This window comes from Anomalospiza imberbis, chromosome 6 (assembly GCF_031753505.1).
Source record: "Anomalospiza imberbis isolate Cuckoo-Finch-1a 21T00152 chromosome 6, ASM3175350v1, whole genome shotgun sequence".
Classification (NCBI taxonomy): Eukaryota; Metazoa; Chordata; class Aves; order Passeriformes; family Viduidae; genus Anomalospiza; species Anomalospiza imberbis.
Genome location: NC_089686.1, coordinates 15,321,682 through 15,349,659, shown reverse-complemented (window position 1 = coordinate 15,349,659; position 27,978 = coordinate 15,321,682). Strand labels below are relative to the sequence as shown.

At 43.7% G+C, this 27,978-nt stretch overlaps 1 protein-coding gene and 1 long non-coding RNA gene across 7 annotated transcripts in view; one reads left to right on the top strand and one right to left on the bottom strand.

Annotated features, from left to right (window-relative positions):
• ASB2 (ankyrin repeat and SOCS box containing 2) overlaps positions 1-26,708 on the bottom strand; it is a 47,433-nt gene extending 20,725 nt beyond the window's left edge. Inside the window, exons 1-3 of one of the 4 annotated variants that reach the window (XM_068192535.1) lie at positions 26,189-26,708; positions 4,421-4,685; positions 2,742-2,909 (exon numbers count right to left, since the gene is read on the bottom strand). In XM_068192535.1, the coding sequence (XP_068048636.1) occupies positions 2,742-2,909; positions 4,421-4,665 (413 nt within the window). In that variant the 5' untranslated portion in view covers positions 4,666-4,685; positions 26,189-26,708. Of the gene's footprint in view, positions 1-2,741; positions 2,910-4,420; positions 4,686-10,578; positions 11,046-26,188 lie in introns of those variants that run through there. The other 3 variants (XM_068192534.1, XM_068192536.1, XM_068192537.1) reach the window with 3 other exon arrangements.
• On the top strand, positions 87-27,978 carry LOC137475341 (uncharacterized). 3 transcript variants are annotated; one of them, XR_010999827.1, is made up of 4 exons: positions 87-2,509; positions 11,803-11,875; positions 18,638-18,673; positions 27,761-27,978. It is a non-coding gene; the product is annotated as an uncharacterized lncRNA (long non-coding RNA). The 3 variants fall into 3 exon arrangements; XR_010999828.1 differs by lacking the exon at positions 18,638-18,673; XR_010999826.1 differs by lacking the exon at positions 27,761-27,978 and having other exon boundaries at positions 18,638-19,950.

Here is a 27,978-nt window from a genome sequence, read left to right as displayed (position 1 = left end):
AAAGGCACGCAATCTACGCTATAAACACTGATATTAGTGTTGAAAGAAGTCACCAAGCTGGTTTTCTGAGGATAAATTCAGGGCCAGGAATGGAACAGGTGATCTCAACACTTGTGCCAGAGAATGGAAAAAGACACCATTTCCCAGGTGAATAGTACTTGGTGCCACTTGCTCCTTCTCTATAGCTGGAAGCAGTGATTTCAAGACAGTAGGGTCACAAAAATAGCAACACTGGACTGAGGAGAGATATGGGACACGAGGCCAGGCATTTTGCCTGAGAAGATAACAGCTAGAACAGGCAGCTGCTGTCCTGGCCAGAGCCTTCCCAGGAGGAATCGACTGACCTTCTGATAACTGCTGGCCGGATGTCCCAGGGACACGGCTGTATCTCCATACTGCTTACACTACCCTGGGGACTAAACCTGGGATTCCTAATTGTGTGCATATAATGGATTTTTATACAGGTGTTTCAGCATTTTGTTGAGTTCTGCTGATAGCAACTATTGGCATTTTTGGCTGGGAGAGGAGGCGGAGGTGGGGGGATCTTCATCTTTCAACACCTCTGGCACAAGGCTGCTGAAACCATCTGTTCTTCTGTGCAAAGGCTCATGTTACACATGTAGGGCTGTGACCTCAGGATTTGGGCACATGATATAATTACTGGTGCTTAATGAATTACTGCATGCCAGGTGGGCCATGGCAGGGGTCTGCACATGGGCCAGCTCACAGCAAATGCAAGGTAAATCACATTATCTGAGACCTCAGGGAAAGAGAGAGGGTACCTTGGATCTGTGCTGGGGTTAAAAATGTGTGAAGAATCAGTTACTATTCTGCTTAAGCCCTCAGATGTTGAATGAAGCAATCTTCTGTCGGGTTCCTTGACCTTAAATGATTCCTGAATAAGATGAGGGGGTTTGCTGGACCAGGCTGCAGATGCTTTAGCCAAGAAAATTCCAGATCAGAACAGAAGGTTTAATGAATCTCCATGTGAAATCCTTGTTTTCTGCCTGACTTATAGTTGGCTGTTACAAAAACCCACCCCATACTGCTGCCTGGATTTCATCAGCTATAGAAAATACAAGCATTAAAACTATGAAGGAAGTCTGAAGATATGAACAAATCTTAACCTTATAGGCAACTCAAAAGAATTACAGCATTTCAAAGACCAGTAGGCAAGATAATAAATACCCCTTGCACATGAGATGTATGATGAGGTCAATTCTGAGTGTTGAAGAAGAGGTTCAGTGGAGCATGGAAAGGTTCAAGAAGCTCCTTCTTTTCCTGACAGCCTGGAGAGATGCAGGCAGGATGAAGGAACACCACTTCCCCAGGTGAAGTGAAATCCAGTGTGCCTAGCTCTGAGACTAAGGCTATAAAAATGCCACTCATGCCACCATGCTCTCCTAGGACTTGCCAGCTATATTTTTACTCTACCTGGCAACAGAGGAGGGTTAGTTTATCAGCCTTCTTGTACACTGACCTCAGTGTACATGCTACCTGGTGGAGAAGAACAGCCTGCCCTCAAGTCTTCTACAAAGAGACAATGCAAGGAGTGCAGAGCACCTAGTGAGAGGATGTGATTTCAGTGTGGCCAAGGGAGGCTGGCAGGTGACAGGGATAAGGCAGGCTTCATGTTGTAGCAGGAAGAGGTTTTCACAATGTCAGGGAGTGCAATGCCAGCAAAGGGCCAGGAACAGAGTCTGAATCAGCCAGGATACAGGGGAAGGTGGGGGAGATTGTAGAGCTGGATGAGAGGTCAAAGGAAGGAGAGTGGTTTAAGGGTAGTCCCTGCATCCAGGGAGGGACTTGTAAGATGGAATAAACAAAATTTGTATTGGGTAGATAGAAAAGGTGGGGAGTTTCTTTTCTGCAGGACACAGGGAAGTGCTGCTTGTAACGTTACTCTTAACATCTGATAGCTAAGGGCATGTATCTATTCTGCCCCGCAGAGAGCTGTAATAAACCCATCGTGTCCACACATTTCCACTACACACAGGCACTGGGACAGAGCTTGGGTCACTGTCTGCTTTTCTCATCCATGACTGTGTTCAACTAAGCTTATTTGCAGCCTCTGCCAACAGCAAAACACGGCCAGGAGGATCAGTCAGCCAAGACAGTTTCCTCCTTGGACAAGTGAGCCCTCTTCTGTATGGCTGGACAGCACAGGTATGGCTGGGAATAGGTATGGCATCACTGGAGCATTTATAAAATACTGATTTGAAGGACTGGACTTTCTCACCTTGTTTATATACTGTGATACATTTTCCTCCTACTTTTCCCCACTGCTGAGCCCTGAACTTAATACCAATGCAGTTACTATCAGCACCTGCCTGCCTTATCTATACTGTTGATAAGCGAGCCAGCCTATGTAAATTAACCACACTGCAGTCATCCCTTCCCTGTTGTCCTTGTCACCTCAGAGCTTCTGACTGACCCAGAGTCCCCAGGACATGAGCACTGGGGGGATGGAGAGAGATGAAGAGGGAGAAGAGAACAAGGGATATTTGAGGTGGGTCACTTGCAAGAGCACAGGCATGGCCTGGGGCAGCGGGGAGGTTGGAAGGAACAACAGGAGTGCAGCGAGGGTGAGGCGCAGGTGTCAGTGAGACCTCCAGATGAACACCACACTTCCCCCCACTAGGCACCATCACCACCCAGAAGACACGGCTCAGGGAGAGAGTGGGTAGCAAGGCTTGTTTTGGCTGCAAGGAAGAGCAGGAGAGGGAGAGGGAGACACTTACACGGACTGGGATGTGCTGAACTGGCTGCTGTCGTACCTTCGCCTGACCTCCCAGGCTGCCCCCGAGCTGGATGGCCGAGCACGGCCTGTCTGCTGGGCCACCAGTCTGGAGTGGCGATGACATGAATGAAATAAGGAGAAATACTCCGAGTAGGAGAAACAGGTCATGCTGAAGCAGAAGCAGAGACACACATCCACAGAGACAGAGCGAGCGAGTCTGCCGGTCAGGGCTTTGAATAAAAGCAGATGGCCACGGCTTGCTCTGCGCTGGATTCAGCTGCTCACTCGGCTCGAGTTTATTTTTGGCCCTCTGAGGAAGCGTCAGGGGATTCAAATGACCATATAAGACAACAGTGTGGTTAACCCTACCACCACCACACAGGAAGCAGGCACAAAGCGAGGTGAGGTGACATTCATCACCTCCAAAGTGCCATGCAAACAAGTCAGAGGTGGGGGCAGAGGAGGACCCAGAGCTGCTGGATGTCAGCTCCATTTCCATCTCTGCTCTCCCAGGTGGCAGAAGAGTTCAGCCATGCTACAGATTTGGTGCTTCAATCTCCAAAGGCTTTCCCTCTGGTGAGAGGTTGAACACTGCTAGGACAGACAATGAGGCAGGAGAGACAATGCACAGAACTGCTAATGCTGCTTTTTGCCAAAATAGCAGGTGTCGAAGGACCTTCAACAAGGACAGGACCAAATGGCCAGGGAAGTCCTTATTCTCCCCTGCATCAGGTCTCTACAGGAAAGCTGGCTGTAGAGGTGCACAGTAACCACACTGAGGAACCACAGCCTTTGGTGGGAGCAGGACTGCTGGCCACACAACATCCTAATTCCACAGCTATGCACATGCTTGCTGCTCATCAAATTATCCCCAGTTTCCCAGCCTTGGAAACCAAACAACCACAGGTGGTAATGAGCAAGGCATCAGAGGGTGGTGGAGTTATGAAAAAGGAGAAGGAACAGAACTTGAGTTTATTAAGAAAGAGAACACTAAAGTAACTTAAAAGATTAAAAGGGTATTTTTCCTTGCTTTCGAGGTGGCTTTGGAATCTATTCCCATCCCCCTTGAGAAATCTGCCTTTTATAAAATGAAAGGGGAACAATGTCTGGGTTTGAAGCTGTCAGCAGGTCTCTGTGACCACAGCTCAGCATTGCAGGGGTGGGGGATGCTGCCACGATTTGGTGTCTGGAGTTGCTCTTGGTTAAGAGTGGTGTCCTTGAAGTCAGACTGATCTGAAATAATCATATCCTTTAAAAACTGAAGTATTTAACAGGTACTCAGGTCTCACTTATATACCTGTTTTTTGTGCCTCTTTTATGTTTTCTCATAACATATGCTTTGCTCCCTCTCTGACAAAACCTAAGCTTGGCATACAGTAGTGGAAAGGTGCAGCTGGCCTTGGGAGGGCTTCTGTTGTTCAGGAAAGCTTGTGGCTGTGCCCTTTTTTTAATTTGTTGCTTAAAACAGACAACATCAAGCAAATCCTCCTCTCACTGCAAGCACTTAGAGTGTTGACCTCATTGGATTTATAGCAGGCTCTGGCTTTAACCCTAATGACAGACTCGCAGAGGAGCCGCCTGGCAGAGCTAATTGGAGAGCACGTGCACTGCCAGGGAGCCTGCTTGCCCCTCCCGGGCAGGGCTCTCTGGGGGGAGCGGCTCGGGCTGGCACTTGCTTACCTTTGCCAGGGGTAGATCCGGTAGGGAGGGTTGTGTGGGCTGGCACGGCTTGGGGCGGCCACTTCACCAGCACGGGCCACCAGCGACTTCTGGGGGCTCTGGGCCACTGGCTGACCCGCTGAGTCCTCTTCCAAGCTCTGCTGGATGGCCATCTTGATAAGCTCATCTTCACTCAGACTGCTGTACAGACTGTACTCCTCGCAGCCTATAGTCTGTCTTTGAGTATTTGCTGCTGTTGTAGCCATTTTTATAATTCTTTGCTTTCCTGTAAAAGGAAAATTGTGATCATCAAAATCTGGAAAATGAAAAAAACTCAACTATCTTGTACTGTCATTTGGGTCTGCCTCTTAATTAGGCTGAGCAGAAAACCCTTCAGAAATCCTTCACCAGGGAGAGAACATTATCAGTTAAAATCTGCATGTAAACTTAGTGAACTAACTCCTTTCAATTACACAGAAATAACTGGTTTAGCTGGTGTTTAAAAAAGAGGGAGTTGTTGCAAGCAAGGCAAATTTTTATCTGCTTATTCTAGTTACCACATCTCAAGAGAAAAATAGGTAAAGGAAATCCCCTTAAGATTAAAGTGAAAAATTTTTGAATTTTATTTAGAAGAAGACCAATGGATGTCTCTTTTTGTTGGTTTTATTTCTTGCTGTAATTGCAGGAAATTAAGGGAAGACGTTTTCTCTTTGCTGGTTTTCTGTAAGGACAGGTTCTCCACCATGAAGTGCAAAGAGGCTTTGTAATTTTTTCCACCTTATCTGGAGATCTTCAAGCAACATACAAAGCTATGCTTTGAAGTGACTTTGTTTCACTCAGTGAAGAAAGCAACACCACACTGGCCTGTTTCACTTCTGATTTTTTACTTTTTCACAGAACAAAGTTCAAGGTCATGAGTGAGATGGGAATGAGAGAAGTGGGAAACATTGGGCACACTCAGCAATCACAGAATGACTGTGAACCACCACTGCAGGACTCTAAAAGACAAAGATAATTCAAAATACTGCAGAATTTCCAGCAGTGATAGGGAAGTACTGATACAATGAATGGTACAATACTCTAGCAGGATGTCATTTGGATGCCAGAGAACACTCTGGCCATCAGTGTTCAAGAGCCAAGGGTTTGTTTTATGGGAGGAGGAGGGAAAGCTTGACTCTTTTAAGAAGATGAAAGCCAATGCAGAATAGGTTTGATTTTATAAGTGCTAAGCAAGAACTGTGTAACATAATGGGGAACTCTAGGGTGGGGAGCAATGGGGACAAGCTGCTCAGGAGGACAGGGACATGACAGGGGAGGACAGGGACCCAGCAGGAGAGGACTGTGGGGACATGTTCCCCAGGTACAGAGAGGTGAGGGGCTGGCTGAGTGTACCAGTGGAGTTACAAGGAAAGCTGCCTGCCCCCTACCCTGTAGCTGCCAGTCCCTGTCCCATCGGTGCCAGCAGGGTTGGCCTTCAGCTCCACACAGCCCTGCTCTGCCCAGGACCAGGTCCTATTGATCTGGGCCAGCCTGCAGAGCCACGAGTGCGGGGAGCAGAACCACCCAGCTTCCCACTGCTCAGGAGCTGCCTCAGCAGGAGCCTCAGGGGAGCTGTCAGCTCCCGTGCCCTTACAGCTGCTCTCTCCTCCAAGCAGCCAGCTCAGCCTGGTTTCCTGGGCGCTCACACTGAAAGCGATGGCAGAGGGGTCCAGCAGCCCACGGGCCCCACACCAGCAGGAAGGTGCCCCGCTGCAGCAGCCCTTGCTGCTGTGTGCACAGCCAAGTCCTGACCTGGAGGAAATGGCAGCTCCCCAAATACAGTTTGAAGAAATTGCAAGAGCTTGAATCAATCAAGTAACTTAAAATCTTGGATTTAGGCTTTTCACTTCAGACTTGGTGATATTTCCCACATCAACAGCCACCTCAGGCTCTAAGCCCACTCCAATAAAAATGGGAAGACTTCAGGGTAAAGGGAAGCCCAGCAGATTTCATATTGACATTATGACTATTAACCACAAAGGACATATTTTACAGCCATGAAAAATGCCAAAACAAACCTTTCATTTGCTGTAAATAATGCAACCCAATTTTGGTGGTTTTTCTTTCTCGGGTTTTTTTTCCCCTTTATTTTCAGCCAGATCTCTCATGACTGCTATTGCTCTTTTTTCCAGTTGGTGCCTCTACTCTGCTGTGACCCTTGCTGTCCCAAAGATCCAAGCCCAGGCATCAGCCCCCTGGCAGCCTCCCTGTCCCCCGCTGCTCCAGTACCTGCCTTTGGCTGCTCTCCAGCCAGCAGCTGGCTGGGAACCATGACACAGCTTTGTTTGTCCAGAAGTTCTGCTGCTGTTGGGCTTGCTCAGGCCCTGGCACGCTGGGCAGTACTCCCACAGTCTCTCAGCCTAGGAACTCACGTGGTGCCTGGTGAGCTGCAGATGTGTGGAACCACCAGCTGGATCTGGCAGGAACATCCAGCAGTCATCTGCAGCATCCAGCACTGCAATGCCTGAATGTAGGGACCTGGCCCCAGTGGTGACTCAGAAACCAAAACAAAGCTGTCAGCAGGGAGGGAAGGATCTGATCTTAAGCTCCTAATGGAGGTGATGCACAATGAATCCTTGGACAAGGCAAGAATGGAGATGAAACTGCTCCTGGGCAACCTGCACCAGTGCAGGCTGGAACACAGATTCCTCCTCTATCCTCCCCAGTCCCATTGCCATCATTCTTATGGCAGTGAATCCATCGCTGCTGTGATCTGAGCTGGGTCTTGCAGTGCCTTCTGTGGGAGCCTGGGCTTTAAGTACTGTACAGGACACCTCTGCCAACACAGCTCCGCACCCTGGCACAGAAGAGCTAACTGATATAGCTGCTTCACCACATCCCAAATGGATGTAGGTATAAAGGCCACTTCTGGACCTTCTTCCCCTCCCTCCTTTGGTTTCACACATTCTTAAGGCAAAGGGAGCAAAAGGGAAGATTTTAGATTTGTGGGGATCACTCCTATTTCATCCTCTTATCCTTTGTAGGGGTGAACTGGGTCCAACCTAGTCTCAGAGAAAAAGGAGAACCTCTCCTGTGTGTTGGTGAGCCTTGCTAATCTAAATATTTTGACAGGAGTTCCACAGAGTGCAGAAACAACAGTGCTGGCTGCAGCTCCCCTCACTGACTCATCCTGCAGGGTGAAACTTCATAGGGCTCAAAATAGAGAAAGCTTTCAGTTCTGCCCATTGCACTGCACAAACACGATGAAGGTGTGGGGGTCACATCCTGGGCTGAAGGAGCTTTTGGGTCCTTACTGAGAGCCAGGGACAGCCTTATCTGCCCTGAACCCCTGCAAAGAGTGTTCTAGTTGGGCCTGAAGCTGTCCCTGCATCCCCCTGCTGTCTCCACATGCTCAGACAAGTGTGTGTGTGCAGTTTGCCTGTGTGCTGTGACTGAGTTTGGCAGGAGGCAGGGCACATGCCTTCTTCCCTACAGCTCCCTGCAGAGCACAGCAGACACCACCCTCTCCTTCCACCTGAGGATGCTTTTGTTTGAAGCTGCAGGACTACAGGACAGGGGCACTGGTCTGGGGTGTGTGTCTGTAAGAAGCTGCAGCGAAACACCTGAGCTGCAATAACAGGCTGAGCACATGCCCTTGGCTGGAGGCTAATGCACCACAGCCTGATTCAGTTTACCCTTCTTTCCCTGAGGCCAGACTCAGTGGCATCACCTGGCAGTGGCCTGGCTCAGCTGACACAGCAGGGCTAAATTTACCCAATCTGAGGCCATCAGTGAACTGCCAACTGCAGACTTATAAAAGCTCACTAGGCTAATATGCTATAAGCTAAATATTTTCCACTTTCTGTAATGAAGGTGTGGGAAAAAAAAAAAAAAAAAAAAAAAATCAGTCTTTGTTGCTGGAAATATTTGAACAAGTCTGGATTAGTAAGATCTGGCCAAAGTGGTCTTTCTAAATGCAGCTTGAATCTATTTCCTTGCTCTAAGCCGGCTTACTGTAGGTTTAAAGCATTGGAATTAGATTTAAAAGTTAAATGCTGTGTTTATTCTTCATCCTAACTTTAGGTGTTCGGGGGAACATTTTAACATTTGGCTGTACTCTGCATTTCTCTGGCAGCCCAAGAGCCCATCCTCACACGCAGGTAGCATACAGCATCTACTGGGACAGCAGAACCTGATTTTTAAAGCTCTGGCTATAGAGCCCATATTATTTCTTAGAGAGTGCTTTGCTTCCAGGTCTGATGGCTTCATTAGTGATCTCTCTTGGCAGAGACATGTCTTGGAATTCTGCTGTCTGTGCTGCCATTTAGTAAGTCAGTCTGACAAGATCTTCTGGAATCTAAACTTACCACCATTTCTACATAGAGTTGGATCCCGATTTTAATTTTGCCATCCTGATTTCAGTGAGAGTTTGTTAATTCAGATGTATAATCAGGCTTGTGCTATACAGAGGCAACTTAGATGCATCCAGTGACCAGAAGGTAAGGCTAGAAAGAAAATACTTGTGCAAGGACCATGCTTCGACCTTCTAGCCTGTGTTGCAGAGCAGCTGTACCTGGTAGATCTCTGAAAGCAAAGGTACTACTCACAAAGGGGACTATCAGTAATCACCTACATGATGGCAAAAGCCAGAGACAAACACTATTAGGTTGCTATTATGTTCGGACTACAACCTCTGTCAACATACTGCTTAGGAGAATGGGGCTCTGATCCCTGATGCAACATAAATAAACAAGGATTACGGCTGGCTTTGAACATGCAGAACCGTGCAATTCAATACCATTAGCATTTGAAACAACTGGTGCCCGTTGATAGCACTTCTTTAAAGAAAAGCTTAGCGAGGCTGCCTGCCCCCCCTCAATAGATCCCAGGCAGCAGAATTAGCAGAATTACTTATTTCTGTCAGAGCAGGATGGCAGATAAGTGACGAGGTCATTAAGGGAACAGAGCCAGACTTTGCCTGCCTTTGCGCTGAGTTTATTCCAGCTTGTAAATGAATACAGAACCTTGTTATTTATGGCTCAGGGTGCAATAAGCCACATTTGTGAAAATATAACCAAGTCTTTGGAGGCTGCAAAAGAGAGAGGAGAGGAGCAGCTTCATCATTTTGCCTTTTGCGAGGAATGGTTGAACTCCTGCTTCTGCAGATCTGTGTTTGCCTTTCCACGTGTTTGTCTTTACTTCTGAAAGCAGCAGGAGCACACATGGGGGAAGGCAAACAGGCTGGATGTGTTCACAGCAAACTGAGCCTTACTTCAGTTCTTACTGTGGCACCTTTCAGGACAGATCCTCTGCCGGCAACGGAGACCAGACCGACTTACAGCACTTAAAGTGCTCGCATTTTTGCTGCATTTTAGGTCAGTGTCCTGATAAACCTTTGCAGTTGTCCAAGGGTATTATATTGGATAGCTGTTACAAGGAAGCAAATGATTTTTTAAAAAACAGAAAGATTTCAGTGCCCATCAGAAGGATGACACCTCATGCTGTCCTGCTGCGGCAACAGGCAAGGATTCTTTGTAGTGACAGTTTATGCAAACCACTCAAGTTCTAGCCCAGTGCTGAAGGAGCAAAGCCAGGCTTCCCGAAGGAATCCTCTGAGCAAACAAATCCCCATGTTCAGCCCCAGCTGTCAAAACAGGTCACCTATCAGCATGGCATATGCCCTGATGCCACCAAATCATGATTCTGTGCAAATTCTTTACTGGAAATCGTACACCTGCAAGCTTTTATTTCTCCTCTCCTCAGAACATATTAATTCACATAGAAATTAGTGCAATATTAGCTTCATGTCAAGCCAACTAGAAATTTAAAAATTAAAGAAATTTTTTTCTGATGTAATTTTTCTGTTTCACACTGTGCCTTGCATGCTACATGCTACCTTAGTATGTTATAGCTACAGCATTCATTTCTGAGCAAGATATTCTAGGGACAAAGATACAGGCAATACCTGCGAGTAAAAGAAAAATAAGGAAATGACAGAGCTACTGTTCTAACAGACACTGTTTTATGGCATATTTGAAAAAAATCCCAAAGCCCAAAACAAACAAAAGCAAATCACAAAGCTCCCAAGACTGTTAGGGTGTTAGGTTACAAACTGCAGTAGGAATAAATATTTGCACAGACATAATGAACTGAGAGATTGAAAGTACTAAATAAGTTCAAAACATGCATATTTGCATTACCTTTTTGTTCTGAAATAAAAGGGTAATAATAGTGTTGAAATGGGTTATCTCCTTGGTTAAGTCTTAATTCAGAAAATCCTCGCTGGTATTTGTCTCCCTGCTTTGCCTGGATGTTTCGATCAACTGCAGGACAGCTTTGAAATACGCTCACTTTGAAGCCTGGAGTTTATTTCTGGATCACCCCATGATCAGCGAATACAAGCCAAAATATAAGTTGTTCCCAATCTCAGATTTCCTGTTTGAAGATGCACAGCAGAAACTTGTATCAATCCTGAAGTTCTTTGTTGCATTATCTGAAGAACTTCATCCACATCCTGGAGCTAAATGACACAAAGCTGACCTTTCTATTACATCATTATTTATTGTCCCTGACAAGTAGACCATATATGGGTATGTTTCTAGAACCTAAAGAAGAAAAAAAATTGCCATATAATTTTCAAGTAAAATATGCTGTCCTGGAGAGTTTTATTTGCTTGGGGAGAAGTGACCTCCATTTACTTTTGTTTTAGCTAATGCTTTTTAAACAAAACAACCAAACATTACTGGGCATTTACTGATGTCTTGGAGTTGTTCGTACATTTTTAAGGCTGCAAGTTGGAGACTTCAGGATTCCAAAAGATGACAACAGCACTTGTGAACCTGTTCCAAGTTGTATTTTTAAAAGCTTACTAGTGGAAAAGGACTGCTCTCATACCACCTAAGTGTGAACAACAGACTCTCTCTCAGACTCCTCAAGGCCATAAATGTGAAGTGGTACCCATCTTTCCCACATCCTGAAGAAGGCAAGCTGGCCAAGTAAGAGCACTGATCCAGGGATGAAGAGTTAGAAGAAAAGAGGCACATATAGGAGAACTGACCTTGGATCTTCTGGATCGTGACAATAATAGTGCTCACTTTGGGAAGGTCTCCATGTGTTTGTCCAGCTAATACAATGAATGAAGTGAAACCATAACAGGATATTAAAGATTTGCCTATGCATTTTCCTTCAGCTCCTCATTCCCATGGCAAAACATTGCACATACCAAGAAAAAAGCCTAGATGGAAGTGGGTCTGGAACCCTTTCTGAGTACCTTGTGGAGGCTCAGGCTCACTGAAGGCACCCTGTCAATGCATGAACACCCCCATCTAAGACTTAGCAAGAGCAATCTTGGAGGGAAAAAAAGATGCAATACCATATCATCCACTAATATATGATTCCTTTCAACTCATCTGCTTTGTTTTTAGAGTCTTTCAGGACCAGCATCATTCCCTCTCCGTGCTTGCTCCTGAATCCATCTTGCTCCAGCATGATATCAGGGTGAGTACATGGCACACCTTCCCTCCCTGCTGTCTGAAAAACGATCTGCCCCTCATAGCCAGTGCTGGGACTGTTCTGTCCAAAGTTAAAGTCATTCAGCAGTTACTGTGACAGACAAAAGGAGTCCTGAATGTCATCACCAAGAGTGTGAGAAACTCTTACACCCTTGACAAGATGTCAGCCAACCCTCTATGACTTTTAAACAACATCCAGTGCTTTTCTCCTTGATACTATTTCAAGATTGTAATTAGCCTTGGCTTTAAACCATGAGCATCTCCCTCATTTAACCCTTCTGCTTGCTTTTTGGTAATCTCTCACCCTTGATCACTGAATTCAAGAAAAATTGCTGATACTGTGATGCAGATTCATGCTTTGCAAAAGCAAAGGTGTCTGAGTTTTCCAGGATGGCCTGTTTGATTATGAAAAGACATTGGGGCCCAAGGTCCCATGGGCTATGAACATTGCAGGTGGCTCCCCATGCCACTCACAGCAGGCACCCTGCAGTTCCCTTTCCTCCCACATTTCTGGGCTTCCTTGCAAAACTCTGTGCACACTTGATGTATTCGAAGCTGCTATGAATGCTGATGCACCATTTTCCAATAAAAGCACGGGACTCTGCTTCAGAAGATCTATTTTCAGATACCATTAGCTCTCCCTTTTGTCTTGAGTAAATAATTTAACTCCTCTGTGTATCATTTTCTACATTAGTGAAGCGGAAATAATCAAATGCATTAACTTCAGAGAACAGTCCAAAATTCCTTGCAGATGGGAAGCCAACGGGCCTACTTATATGGATTGAGACTGCTGAATAAGACCTTATTTAATTAGTATCTGTGAAATCCTCAGAGGACAACCTCGTATAAATTTGAATTTTAATTACAGAAATAATACTATACAAAAATGAAATCATACATTTGGGAGTTGATTTTTTTTCCCCAATAAAACAATATTGTGGCTTTATTACAACACATCCAAAGCATAATAATAACAATCATGATTTATTAGCATTGCATCAGATTGGCTAATATTTCCTCTGGGGCATGCAAAGTTACAGATCTGCATTTTCAGCTTGACTCTGAGGCATTTCAACAGATTACAAATGTCACCTGCAAAAATAAATATGTAAATTTCCACTATTTTCTGGGACAGATTTCAAACTCAGACACTGCATATTAGATCTGTTCACTTCCTTTAAATAGAAGTGATGGAAATGACCAACTCATGCTGATGGGGGGGAAGTCAACTAGGGTCTCACAAACAAGGTATAATAGAAGAGATTTGAATCTGGGAGGAGTAAAGAAGGATGACTATGTGAAAACAAATGGAAAAATAATCAGCAAGATTGTTTTCTCCTTCATATTTCCTCAAAATAGCCAGAAGAAACCAGGTTAGGAAAGCACATTTAAAATTTCTTTCCTTTGTCTCTACTTCCATTAGTTGAATTAATTAGCCTGTCATCACTACTAAGCCCTTCAGCTCTACTAAGCTACACAGCTGAATCTGGCAGCTGAGGCTGGAGGAAAAAACAAAGTTCATTTGTGCATCCCAGGAGACCAGTGAGCTTGTTACTGACTCACTCTGAGTGCAGAGCTGCCACAGATGTGCCTTCACGTGATGAAGTGCAGGTGAGAATGGGCATCGGCACAAACTGTAGTCCTTAGCCTGCATCTACCGATGGTGACTAACTACTGCATCCAAACACTTTGCACATGTGTGGCTCTTCTGAAAGGAAGAAAATACTGACTAGTTCTGATAGTAACAATTCCTGCACAGAAAATCCGCATAATACCTTGCCTCAGGACAGTGTATGTTTTGTGCACCAATTACTTCTAAGTGTTGTCTTGTTACTTAGATCTGGTCTAAGTTTTTTCCTGCAGAAAGACAGCAAGATATTTTGAGTGGCACATTTCCCTGAGAGCACAGAGCTAGAGTACTCATCCTTTACCATCATATCCAGTGAGCAGAGCTTTGCATTCAGTTTTGCCATGCTGTGCTTCCATCAGACAGTCCCAAAGATTAAATGCCAACACCAGAACCACAAGCACCTCTCCTGTGCCTCCTGCTACACAAGTCATGTTCAAATAACGAGAATATAGAAACGCCCATAAGAAAAGATGGTTTCAATTTCCTTTGCAAGAACTAATGATTGCTTTGGCTACAATACCCTGAGAGAGGCAAGGAGCCAGAGGAACTTGTATGGGAAAAGTTGCAGGATGTCACGCATGCCCAGGGGTAATGAATATGATATACATTATTCCTTACTAACTTTGCTGCCTAAATACTTCTTTGATGGAAAGACATAGCAGTTTTGAGATCACTCTACCAAGATTATATTTCCCCTTTCAGGAGGAATTTATTCAACTCCAGTGGTTGCTGACACACACCCTGAATTAGGGTGGACTTTGGCTCAGTGTATGACTTCCACCTCTGTACAGTAGCACCTCACAGAAAATTTTTCCCTTTCAAACCTAATCAAAATAAAGTCCTCACTCCTCTGGAAATGTGACATGAGCACAAAGGGGAACACCCAGTATCCAGGTCCTAAGACCACTTTCAGGCATCCAATGACTCAGCCCTGCCAGTGAGCTTTGTAAGAGTGTACAGCTACTACAGTCAATGCCACTCTGCAAATGTCACCATAAGGTCACATCCACTGACTCAACCTGAAAGAAGAATCAGTCAGAAGGAACATGAAAAGCTAATATGAAGTGAACACAACCCAAAGACTGTATAAACAAATACATGTTCCTTGGAGGAAGAGTGAAATCACAAACATTATCATTTGGTTCTCCTTGCTGTGCAAATATCATTTCTCTTCTGTTATAATGTATGTTAGTAAGAATTCTAATGAAAGAATTGCCTTTACCTTGACCTTTAAAAAATCCACAAAATTCAGAGATATTGCTGCAATCCCAGGGCTCTGAGGCTCCTGCAGGGGAGCAGGAGGATGGGAATGGCAACCTGAGACACAAGCTGCTGTGAATAGCTAAGGTCCTGGGAAAAAGTGTCTCCATGGAAAGATGAAATCAATTTTTATGGAAAGCAACTTTTTCATAGGTTTTTAAAAGGAATCCTTGGATATATGCAATGGCTGTTTACCTCTCTGTTTAGTCTCTTAGGACAGTTTATTAACAAAGTCTCTTTTGAAGCTTTTCTGTGGTACCCTCTAATTCCTTTCAGACTGATTTCTTTGTACCTACTGTGCCTGCTGTATGCAATAATACAAATTGCATTGCTCTCCTTCCCTTTCTGCAATAATATGAGAGGCTTTCTGCATATGGATCTGTCTTTGCTTTACTCTTGCCACAGATAAACAGACCTCAAAAACCAAAAAATGTTCCTGCCTAAATTCAGCAGCTTGCAGTAATGTCCATATCTTTTACCACAATGAAGTCCAAGGAGTTGCAGTTCCCTGTATGCTTGGAGTGAAGCCGAGGCAGAGCAGCGAGGCAGAGCAGCAAAGCAGAGCAGGACCCTCCTGTGCACAGCCCCATGGGAGAGGTGCAGGAGTTGGGCTCTAGAAAGATGGGCTCCAGCCTGGCTTGGGATGGATGCTGGAGGTTGCTTCTGACAAACTCAACTGGAAGTGACTCCGCTGCTGTGGTGCTCAGAGACTGAAAGCAAGAGGACAGATTGTCCTCCACACTGATCCTGCTGTGCTGGCCCACTCCCCTGATGAGGTGGCCAGGCCTGGGACATAGGTGGTAGCATGTAGACAAGAGCAGCAGAGGCTCCAGAATAGGCTGTGCTAAAGGACACTGCACCAGCCTCTCTATTTACCCAGTGCTGGTTTTGTGTGCTGTCAAATTTGTATGTAATATATACAGTCCCTGAAGCACTGGTCAAATGAACTGTCCTTTATATTGCCATGGAGAAAGCTTCCTTGTCCTGCACTGATTGAGCATGCAACCAGAGAAGAGCAGAAGTTTATGCCTCCTTTCAGTTCAAATCACAAAGCAACAGGTTTGATTCACAAGGCTGACATTTAATTATTTGCCCTACATCTCAGATTTAATTTAGAGCTAAATTTAGAACAAGTGTCTGGACAGAATGTCATGACACCAGTGTATATCTGTTGCACAACATGCCATATGAACATGTAATATTCAACTAGGTTAAAAATAACTGTACACTTACCTAACTCAGCAGACTCCTGTACTCTGTCTACTGAGCTGGTAAGCAGACAGTGCAATAGTAAGAGTCACAAGTATATTCTGGAAAGAGATATTACTAAAAGCAAAAAGACAGAAAAATTATTTTTTCTGTTTCTGTTCTTGCTTAGCTTTTTTTAATCAAGTAGTTACTGTTGTTTCATTGTAATATAAGTATGACAGTCCGGATAATCTTCAAAATTGATGTGAATGAGTAAATTAGAGTGAAGTTGTGAAGAGTTTTTTTGCCACTGAAGTAGGAGATCACTCATTCCTTAAGAGCAGACTTAAATGGCTGTTAAAACTCCCATCTTAAGACTAAAAGAGGACAGATACTTTCACAGTAAAAAAGTATCTTGCTACATACAAGCTACAACAGAGCTAGGCAACACCAGTCAATGTGGCTGAGTCAGGAGACCCAGATCTCCAAACTAAGCATCATTATCTTCCTTGAGCTGTGTTTGGAGATCGCAGCTCCAGGAAAAACCACGCCTGTTTTACAAGTGTCAAAACCACAAAGTGAGATGGAAAATCTGTTTAACACCTTTATAGATAAGATGAGATCAGCACAAAAGCACAGATGAGGGCTGGAGTAAAGAGCTGAGCTTCGGCAAAGCTGCTTTGATGTCACTGAGATCTGTAACAATAAGCAGAATGTATTTTCAGTACTTGAGCTGCAGCTGCACTTCTGTTCTTTGGCATACCTAGACCCACCCTGCTGCTAAGGACAAGTTAGGCTGTTTTCACCAGGCCTTGTTTGGTGGGGCTGCAGGTGCCTCAGCCATGCATTGGTGATGGCCAGTGCTGCCAAGTTCTCCTCTGGTTCCAGGAGCTGGCAGCCTCCATGGTTCCCTGCTGAGGAAACACCCTTATAGAGCCCCAGCTGCACCCTGGAGCTACAGCCTGGCAGAGGGCAGGTCACCAGGATGAGAAAAAATGCTGAATGCTGCTGACCATCAAATGCTGAGGCCCAGCTATGCAAATCAGCTGGGTGTCAGGGTGCACTGAGAGCACCCAGGCAGCGTGCAGGGTTGCTGAGCAGGCACTGGGGGAGTGCCTGTGGTGGCTGAGCAGGGGCAGAGTTTTGTTTCAAGGCACTACAAGTGTGATACAGACCGTTCCCTGGGTCACAAGACTAAAGGTGGTCCAGCCCAAACGGAGTGGGCTGGTACCTGGCAGTTGCTCAGGAGCTGATGGGAGCCTGTGCAGGCTCAGTCTGGGGACAGGATGATCTGTCACATCCCGGGCTGCAGTGGGTACTGTCTGGTCTCCTCAGCCAAAAACTCTCACGCTCAGGTGGGACAGTCCATTGGGACCAGAGCAAGGAACAACACCATGTCAGTGTAGGGAAGGTATCCATCTACTTTGTGCTGGCTCTCTGGATACCAAAGCACAGGCATGCCAGCACAGCACATTTCAAAAGTGCTCCAATCATGTTCATAATTTTTTCCTTTAATGAGTGATTTCCTTTTGACCTGAGATTGTGAGACAAGATAAGGTGTCTTAAACTATTCACAGTATATATGAGTGAAATGGGTGCATGCAGGATGTCAAAGATATTTTCTCTGAAATGCTAAAAAGACTGAGTCATTTATTGGTTGGCATATTCTATTTTTCATGAAAATGGTTTTGCTTTCTCTACTGCAATTGTACATCATGTCTGTCACATTAGTTGTGGTCACTATTATGTGTCATGGATTAACCTCTGACATAGTCTTATTTTCTGTAGCTTAGCACCTAAAAATCAATCAGGGCAGTGGTCAGCTTAAGTGGACTCTATAGGCTGATCCTAACAGTGGTACTTTGGAAGCACTTGCAAGAAACTTTGGTCAGGATAAATAGCTCCCCATGGAGACATCCTGCCACTTCATGATGACTGGTTTAAATCTTCAAAACTTGGCACTTTGCAACCTTTACAAATATTTTTTTTGATTACTTACTCCTTAATAGTCTTGTTTTCATATAACACTGAACACAAATACGAATCTTGCTAAATTATTTATCTCCGTGACATTTTGAAACAACAGGTCCCAGAGCCTCAAATAGCACATTCCTGTGCTGTTGTTGTCAAACTTCTGACAACCTCTTGCTGTGTACCAGTGAAGACCTACAATAGGTTGTTCCTACCAACCTCCTGGTTGGAACACCAGGAGCAGGGACCTCACTCCCTGGTGCATGCTGGCACTGTGGGTCAGGCCCTAGGGGAAAGCCAGGCTGCAAACACCGGCCTAGATCTGAGTCACACGGAAATGACACTGGGGTATGCTGGAAACATGGAGGTCAGGTTGCACAGGAAACTGTGGTTAGCTTTAAAACATAGCTAAAGGAAAAAAAAAAAAGTCCAAAACCTCATACATGCACCAAGACTTCACTTTTTCAGGCAGCAGCTCTTAATGAACGTGCCGGCAGACTCACTGGGGCAGCACATGGCAGCAGCAGAGCTTCAGATACATTTGTGTCTGACAAGAGCCAGAACACTCCTTCCTATCTCAAAAAAAAAAGATTGATAGTATAAATGTTCACCAGTTTTATTAAGCATCTGTGGTTACTGGTTCACTGCTTGGGATATGAAGAGGAGTGGAGTGTTTCATAGTATTTTTATTTTTTACAGAAGAGGAAAAAAGAGGATTTACCAGAAACCACTGGAGTAAGTGAAGGGTGTTATCCTCATTATTGATCTTTGTAATTGCAATCCATACCACATGTTTGGCCTGAGGATCAGTTTGTTTCTGCTCTGCATCACATGTGTGTAACAAAGCATGGAAACTAATATTTGTTTAGTGGTATGCTCAGGTATAAAGTCATAAAGTCACCCCAGGACAATTGGTTCAGTACCAGGGAAGCTGATGGAGTCACACTGGAGTAAGTGAGGAAAAAGCCGTGAGCCAAAACCCCTGAAGGTCACATAATACACTAGAAATAACACACAAATATGTAAAGAAATAATAGAACAACCAGGCATCACCAAACTTTCTTTCTCTAGGGTAATTATGTTTTATTATTTATGAAAAACTATTATTGTCTCTGCTGACCCTCTGTCAGGAGACACACAAATAAGGACTCTCTGTCTTCGTATGTATATGTGCCTATGAACAGATATTTTACTACAAATCTGCTGCACTTGGGTAAAGACTGAAGTCCTTTACCTGAGATATCTATTACAGGTACAAATTAGTGCAGCAAGGAATAGCTGGGGAAAATAATGCAGAAGATATGGGCTTTCTCCAGCTATCTTCCTATAGAGAAATTGTTCATATAGTTAAAACTCTACTTCTGGAAAATTTCCATCTATCCTTGCTGGAAAACTGACAAACAAGAGCAGAGAACATGTATTTTTGCATTTATTTTGTAAAGAACAGGCCTATCCCTAGGTACTATAAATTAGTACCTTCCTGATTATTTTAATGGAACTGTACTTACTTGCTTCCAAATTAAGTGGTGCTCAGGCCTAGGAGCAGAACAATCACTTCAGAGAGAGGCAGATGTTTCATTAAGAGATTTTTAAAACTGTGCCTCAGATCTGTGAAATAACAACACACAAATGGTGCACACTGACTTGCAGTATGAATTTCTCATGACACATTAACACTCTTCCTTTTTGAGCTCCAGATCAATTATCCTATGTTGGATAAAAACAGGCAAAAATACTTCAAGCGCTTTTGAGGTGAGTAAAAATGTCTTTGCTGATTCCATATGGTTCAGGGTAATTTACTGACATCCACAATTGCAAATACATCTGGAAAGGACCTGAGTCTATCACCCTCTCTCTCAGCCAGGCATCAATGAAATATAAAAAACAGGTGTGCATTCTGCAGGTGGTTAGGCTCAATTGCAGTAATCAGGAAAAAGAGTTTATTGTAGGGAATATACGTTTCTGTTTCTCTACCACCTTGAGTGCACAGATCAGAATTCTGTACTGGCTAAGCCTCCTTAGGAAAAGATCATCAGAAAGGTTAGCAGCACAGTATGCATATAATCAGAGAACCAAATGAAATTACATCAAAATAAAGCTACTATTGCATATAACTAAAATGGCGTAAACCAGATATAAGCATGGGCCTTTGCACCTCTTGCTTGTTTCATACAGGAAAAACACACTTTGCTGTGCAATTTAAACAAAATACTGCTGAGACAACTTCCACTGGGAAGAAGATTAAAAAAAAATAGATAAAATTCATGTACCTCTGCACATGCTGCGGTAAATATGCACAATTGCACCAGAGATGCAAAGACAGCATTTGGAACTGTGTGAAAAAAGGACAGCATCAAGAAAGCCAAACACCTGAAAGATCAAAGAAATCTTATCCCAGCCCTCCAATTCTATTTGCAGCATTTGTGTTTTCAAGCTATCCTCAGAACTATATTGCATATCCTCAGATTATATTGCATTTTTTGCAGTTGATTTAGAAGCTTTCAGGCTAAAAATTCTCCCAAGGTCTTACACTCAGCAAGGAAGGGACATTTTCCCAGATAAGGGTGTTAGCATGACTTGGCAGGTCTCTGCATAGTGGCATGCAGAAGAAATATTTTCCAGGGTAGGCCTTTAGGTTTGTGATCACCACCTCTGCCTGGCCATGGCTAAGGCTGCTGGGGGAACAGGGTCTGTGGCTGTGGCCAGGAATGTGGCTCCCTGCAGCCCCTTTCTGCTCATCAGAATTACTGAGTAGTAACTTTCATGTACACACAAAGACCTCTATCTGTACACTCTAACTGTATACCCGGTGTTGTACATTTATGGGTGGCATCCCAGAACATAAAAGCAAACTGGAATGATGTCAGTAGGCACTGACTGAAGTTGAATCTGGTTTGCAACATGGGGAAGGGAGATTGCAGAGGACAGTGAAGTGATCATCACTGCAAAATCAGAATTTATAGAAAATAATATGGAGTCAATAAAAATGAAAAGAGAGAGCAACATCATGCATAATAGGACACATATGTGCACAACTGGTTAACTCAGCCCCAGAGAAGCTTAGGGCAGACCTGGGAAACTGAGTATGAGCAGCTGCTGCTCATGCATTGAGTCCATCTAATCCATCCTTCAGCCACAGTGTGCCCACCACTGTGGTATCTGTTTACACAGCACAGAGCTGTGGCAAACATGCATTGATCTGCTCTAAGTTGCTGCACAACCCTACTTCCTCACTGCTGACTTGAGCTGACTTGTCCATCAGCCTTCTCAAAATACTGCAAAAGGTTCAAGAGGCACAGTCCTTCCTACATGTTGGCAGCAGTTCTTTCCAACAGAGTATCTCTCCAAAAGAATCAGCAACGTACCAGACATGCCTATTAGTTTTGCACATTTCAAGACCATTGTCTTGCAGTTTGCCTTCAAAGACACTCATGCCCAGTAATAAACCACTCCAGACTGACAAACTTTATAACTATGAAAAGCATGAAATGCATAAGATCACCTAAAACATTTTGTACAGCACTAATCCTGGAACGGATTCTATGCCCAGTGGAAAATCCATAGCTGGGCCCATGTCTCATTTTCTTTTTTGTAAGCCCTATGAGACCAGGTGCTTTCTAAGATATTCCAACCGTCACGTCCATTGAATAAATCTCTGCAGAGGTGGTTAGGACAAACATTTCATTTGAAAAAAATCTTCATGAGCTGTTTAGCATCCATCTGTACCGAAAGATCCATTCCAAAGACCATCACATTAAATTATACTAATAAATACATGTCAATCTTGCTTATCAGGACCTGGGCTCGCAGATTTATAAAATTTCAAATCTTTGGAGTTCAACAGCAATGTTAAAGCAAAGTTTAATACAAAGGTTGTCATGTTGGTAATTTCTGTGTTGAATCCTCCTGTTGGAAACCTCACCTTTCCATTGTGTAATATGATGTCATGTATTTGCTGCCTGGCCCCTGTGTGCAATCCTAAAGTATAATCTTTGCACCAACTTGTCAGGAAGTTGGACAAGTGTGTTTTATATTCCCTCAGTGTCTATTTAGTCCACTTTGTCCTCATAAGGAGCCCTGCCCATATGGATATATATATTTTATGAAAACACCCATGCATTTTATATGCAGAACATCTCAAAGTTGAGTCATCTCTGTAAACACTCAGACCAAAACCCCTTTGGCACTGAAACTGCTGATGCCAGAGCAACAGAAGAGACTCTTTTCTTTGTCTCAACACAGCCCTTCCTCATCTTTGCTATCATGCAGTACCAGGCAGAGCTGTGTGGTTGTATGCCGTGACAATGCACCACATACCATTGCTATTATCAGGATCACAGAATCAAGAATCACAGAATATTCTGAGTTGGAAAAGACCCACAAGGGTCATCAAGTCCAACTCTTAAGTGAATGGCCTATACAGAATCCAAAACCTTGCCATTATTTAGCACCATATTCTGACCAATTGAGTTAATCTGTATTGGGAAAAAAAAAATCTTGCCACTGCAAGCTGGTATTTTTCATACAAGGCCTGATTCCAGAAGCAAATTCTTGATCTTTTTCCAAACATGCAGTGTAATCTTTATTTAAAAACAAAATCTAATAAAATACATCAGATTTTGTGTTACATTTCCAGTTAAGTTAATATTGAACTTAAAGATATGTTGAAGTTATTGAATATTGAACTTAAAGATATTGAACAAAAGATATGTTGAAATAAAAAAAATTTTGAAATTACCTTGCTTCAGAAAATTTTCCAAGCCCTGTAATTGCTGCTAAAATGAATCAATCTATATAAAAATCAGAATATTAAACTTCCCTGTTATCAATTCAAAATTGTTTTAATATCTTTTCAAGCCATCACTGCATTGAGTATGCTCAGGACAAATGTACTAGAGATAAGTAGATACATCCTGCCCTCTTCTCTTCTAACTAACCTGATTATAACACCAACAGGTGCAACTGATTCCCTTTATAATTTGCATTAGCATCACTGAACTTACGACTTGGCCAAAGAATTAAATAAGGATGTCTCGACAGAAACTCTGTAACTAGACATATCATCTAAAGAAAAGATGATGCCTCATTTACCTGTTAAATGCAGCATTTAGTTTCTCTTGTGCCAGAAGCAAGCTTTTATTTTCATAAGTTTTTTAAAGACTAACAGTGGGAAAAGGAAATGAGGCAGCACAAACTACCGAGCAGAAACAGAACTGAATGAAATGACAGAGAGAGAGAAAAATAAACTGGTGGCAGAGCTTGAATATTGAGAAGCAGGTAGGTCTGAGCTCACTCTGCCACAATATCAGACTGTAACACAGGGCTGCCTCTGACAGTCTCATTTGACCTCCTGCATGGCTTTTGTTTTACCTGTTCTGTTAGTAAAATAAATCAGCACAATGCTACAGTATTGGCAATAGGAGCAAGGCACTAAAAGGGACTCACTGCATCTTTAGGTCCTGTCCCCTGCTGTAAATAAACATTATGCACAATCCTCATTCAGAATGCAATGAGACCCATCAAAAAGGAGCAAGGAAATTTGTGTGAAACACATTAAGAAACTTTAAGAACAGCTGAGCTGGACAAGACAAATGCTGATTTAAACCAAAAGAGGGTTTGATATTCAGGAGCTCAGGTTCCTTCTGCAGCAGTCAGCAGGGATTAACCTCTGTTATCTAGCCTATTTATCAACAGCTGCCTTAAATATGTGGGTGATGGAACACTGTCTCCCCCTCCTCTCGTCATGTTTTTAATATAGTGGCTCTTGACCAGGCATCTGGTGACACAGGGCCTGTAGCTCCCCAAAGGCTCCTGATGCCTGTGGGAGACTGCTAAGTGATTTAGGTACACCCAGCATTAGAGGGCTTGCAAGAGGTTGTAACTTGCAAGGACAGGATGCAAAGGGATGGTGTCCAACATGGCTCTAGCCCCAGCTCCTGTTACACTCAGTAATATATTGTTCAAAACTTCTTTCCACTGATTACAAGGTTCTTTTTAATTGTCTCATGGTCCTTTATTTCTTTTGCTGCCAATTCTATCCTTTAGCTCAGCTGGCTCTCCATTCTCCCTGATGTTATGCCCTTGCTTTATTTATAGAAAGCACTGGTATCCACTCTGGGATATTTTCTCAGTAGCGGTAAGCCAGCCAAGTTCCCGTTGTTCCAGCAAGGCTCTCTGCTCCCCTGCTCTACTCAGATCTCCCTACTGCACCTGTGTGGTCCAAGGCAGCCTTTTGGGCACACTGCATACAGCATTTGGGAGTAGATCTCATAAATGTCTTGTACCACATGACATTAATGCTTGCTATTATTAAGTATTATGGTTATTAAAATTCTTTTTATTTTTCAGGAGACCACTGGGAGGCTGAACTGCCAGAACTGCTGGATTTCCCCCTCAAAGGATAGCTGTTTTATATAGTCCTTTGCAACATCATAGAAATTCTCTGCATGAGGCATAACAGGATTAAAAGCTCCTTTGACACCAAAAGCTCCTTTGACAACACCTTTCATTCCTACTGTTTGAACTAACTCTTCTAGAATTCTCTTGTGTGTTTCTCCATTTTCTTTGCAGGCTACAACAGCTAGAGAGGAAAACTGCTAAATACAAAGTATAGGAAGGATTTCCTGCTGAAAAACAGTGACAAATTGCTTGACAGTGTTACTCTAAGGCACCTGCTGTCTCCTTTACTGTAATAACAACAACTGGCAGTGCTCGGTTTGCTCCTGAGCTGGGTCTGGTTACCAGCAATCAGCTGTGCAGGGCTGTGCTGGGCTGCACCTGGCAGCTGATGGCAGGAACAGCAGACCCATTCCATGGGCTGAGCCTCTGTGGCTGGGCAGCACGGCCAGGGGCAGGTAGAGGGTGAGAGAGATCCCTTCAATGACAGCAGTAGCCCAGTTTGACCCTGGGATCTGCATTGCTTCATGGCTGGGCACTAGGAACACAAACTCCTCCAGCTGATACCAGCACAAGGGGCAGAATTCTTCAGCTTACCAAATCAACTGTTCTTGGGAAGAAAGTAAGTCAGGACTGCATAGCGCAGCTCAGCAGCATCACCACTATTAATTGATGGTGCCCACTCAGGAACTGGGTTGGACCAAGATGACATGAAGTTGCTGAAAGGATTCACAAAGTGTCTGGTTCATTTCTGCCTTGCTTGCTTTTGAAGGTGGGCTCTAAAGCATGCCTCTTGCACAGGGAACTCTTAGACCTGCAACTCCAACCATTTACCTCAGGCAGCAGGTCTGTTGAGCCTGCAGAAATGGCCAGTGGTGCTTGGATGGCTACACCACATTATCCCTGCAAGCACAGACTGGACTCAAAGTGACTACAAGCATCCTGATCCTCCTGACCCCCTTGTTTCCCATTTCCATTGTTGGCTGTTAGTTCTGTTTTTCTCCTGGCTCCACACAACCATGCAACACTCAGGTGAGGCTAACTTGAAGAAAACTGCCTGGACAAATTGCAACCTTTCTATGGCCTTGCTCAGCACTTTTCTCAGACCACAGGCACATCTTCAGGCCCCAGGACTTGGGTTTTTACTATGGTTGGTTTTCCTTGCTCCAGATGACTGAATCTTGCCCTAAAATGGCTCTGCAGCACATGCTTGCATGGGAGCAATGTGGATGGGAGACAGCCTTGAAATTCTACTTCTGCCCTTTTGTGAATGACACAGTCTGATTATTTCCACTTCTTTATTAGGGGATTAGAGCTGCAGTAGAAGAGGCTCCAGACTGTTTTATTGCTCAGTGTTTTTCAGTAAATTGGTTGTGACCTCTGTAGCCCCACACAAGAGGGTTGTGCTATGTTGAAACTTTTATTACACTATAAAATGAAAACAGTCCAGCTCCCTGGCCCCCTCCCCACCATGTCTAAGGTCAACTATGCTCTGTCAGCTTCTTCAAGCAAGCAAATCAGTCCAACAAGGTTTGGTTTTTTTTCCCTCTTGCTTTTATAACAAATATACTGGGGTCAGGGGGATATTTATGTTAGAATGAGGAGGCCACCATCCAGTGGAGTCTGTTAAACACAGATCCAGCTTGCAGAAGGCTCTTTGGGTGTAGATAAATCCATTTGTGGTTTAATGCTGTATTTAAACAGGTGATTTTCTTTAAAATAAATTTCCTGTTGTGTTGTTTACATACAGGTAAAAGACCTGTCTATCATTATCAAACTCCATAATCCTGCTGAATTACACAACCTTAGAGAAGATACATTAAATACACTTTTTAAATGCATCTTAAATCCTACCTGTATCCTTTCTAGCATTCCAGGTCTTTGGGTATCCAGTCCAGTCTTAATCTGGAGTGATAATTTTGCACCAAAAGCTGTATCAGCCAGAGCTATTTAGCACCTAGTCAGGTGTTAAGATTATAAATAGTTTATCTCTTGGCAACATTTAGATCTTGAGCTAAGAAAAGTCACTGGCTTGCTTTCACTGTCAGGTCAAGTCTGTAAGGAGTGGCCTATTTAAAGGGCATGAAGTACCCATGCAGACATTAAAAAAACACAAAACAACAAAAAAACCCCAACCTACAAAAACCAAGCCCAAATCCAAACCAAACAGCTTTTCTTAAAAACCCATTTCACTCATTGGTGTGAAGTCTCACAATGGATTGATTTCCTTGTTGGACCACTTTTGAGTCCCACTGTATTAATTCTCTATTGACGGAGCAATATTTTTCTTGGGGGAGAGTTTTCCTTCTTTCTGTCCTTATCACCATGTCTTACAGAAATTAAGTTCCCTGAGATTAGAAGTTTAAATCCCTCAGTAGGAGAGGTATGAAGTCCCACTCATTTCCCTGACAAAACTTTGACATGAAATCACTTCACCTGCCTTATTTTCTTACTTTTCACCTTCTATTAGTACAACATGGTTGTTTCCTTTTGTCAGACTTTCACCAGCACAGGCACTTAACATAATTTTCTCACCTCTCAATCTAGGTCATGCTTAGGACTCAGCAGGTTAAGCAGCATTCCCCATGTTCAGGTGGGGGTGGGAAAGAAAACAGTGTGTTTTTTTTCCTCAGGAGTCTATCTCAAGCCTCTTCAAAGCAGCAGGAAAACCTGCAATTGCACCTGAAAATGTGAAACTCCCACATTTAAAAACTTGCAAGCACAAATCACTGCCCATTTCCATTTTTGGAATACTTCACTGTTCTGAGATGACCTTCAGATGCGGTAGAGGGGAGCAAACTGAGAGCTGAGACACAAGTGCTCCTAATCAGTAACGTTGAATCACTTCCCACTACTAGATGCACTCCTCAAGTGAGATTAGGTTGTTATGCAGAGGTCCTGGTCCTTCGCGGACTTTGTAATGTGCAGTCACTTCCTGAGAGGTCCATGAGAATCCTGCAGGAAGAAATCTGTATATCAGCAGGATATACCATGCCATGAAAGGGCCATAATGTGTATGTGATAGATGGTAGGTGGCACCTTTATCCACTTTGCATTTTATTTCTCTCTGTCCTTTTACCAATTATTTGGAATGTTTGGGAACCTACAAACCAGATCTTGACAAAGAATTTAGTCATCCTGTCAGATGATCACAAAAATACCATGACCACCAAAATAGCATGACCCTGAAGCCACGCCATGGGAACATGATACCACAAAAATTGTAATGTTATTAAGCAGGTTATTTATGGTTTATAAGGTGGTATTTAGGTCAAGTCACACCACCTAAAAATCAAATGCTTCGTGGCGTTGAATTTCATCTTCTTACAAGAATTCTTTAGATTCACATGTAACAGCTGAACAGGGGAGCATTTCTTCAGCTATTGCTAGCCATAAATATAAAATATATATCCCTTATTTGAACAGAGAAGAAAAAACATCCCTTTTGTCAAATGAGCGGTGTCAGTGGCCACTGCACAGTCTGGATACTGTCCCTGTTGGAATCTCTCATAGATATCAAGTGGGTTGCTGGAAGGAGGCCAAGTGCAATCCAGGCCAAGGTGATACACAAACATGGTGACTGAAGCCTATTTTGAACCTATGTTTACAAAATGTTTCTACTGAGGCTGATTTCTATGATTAAA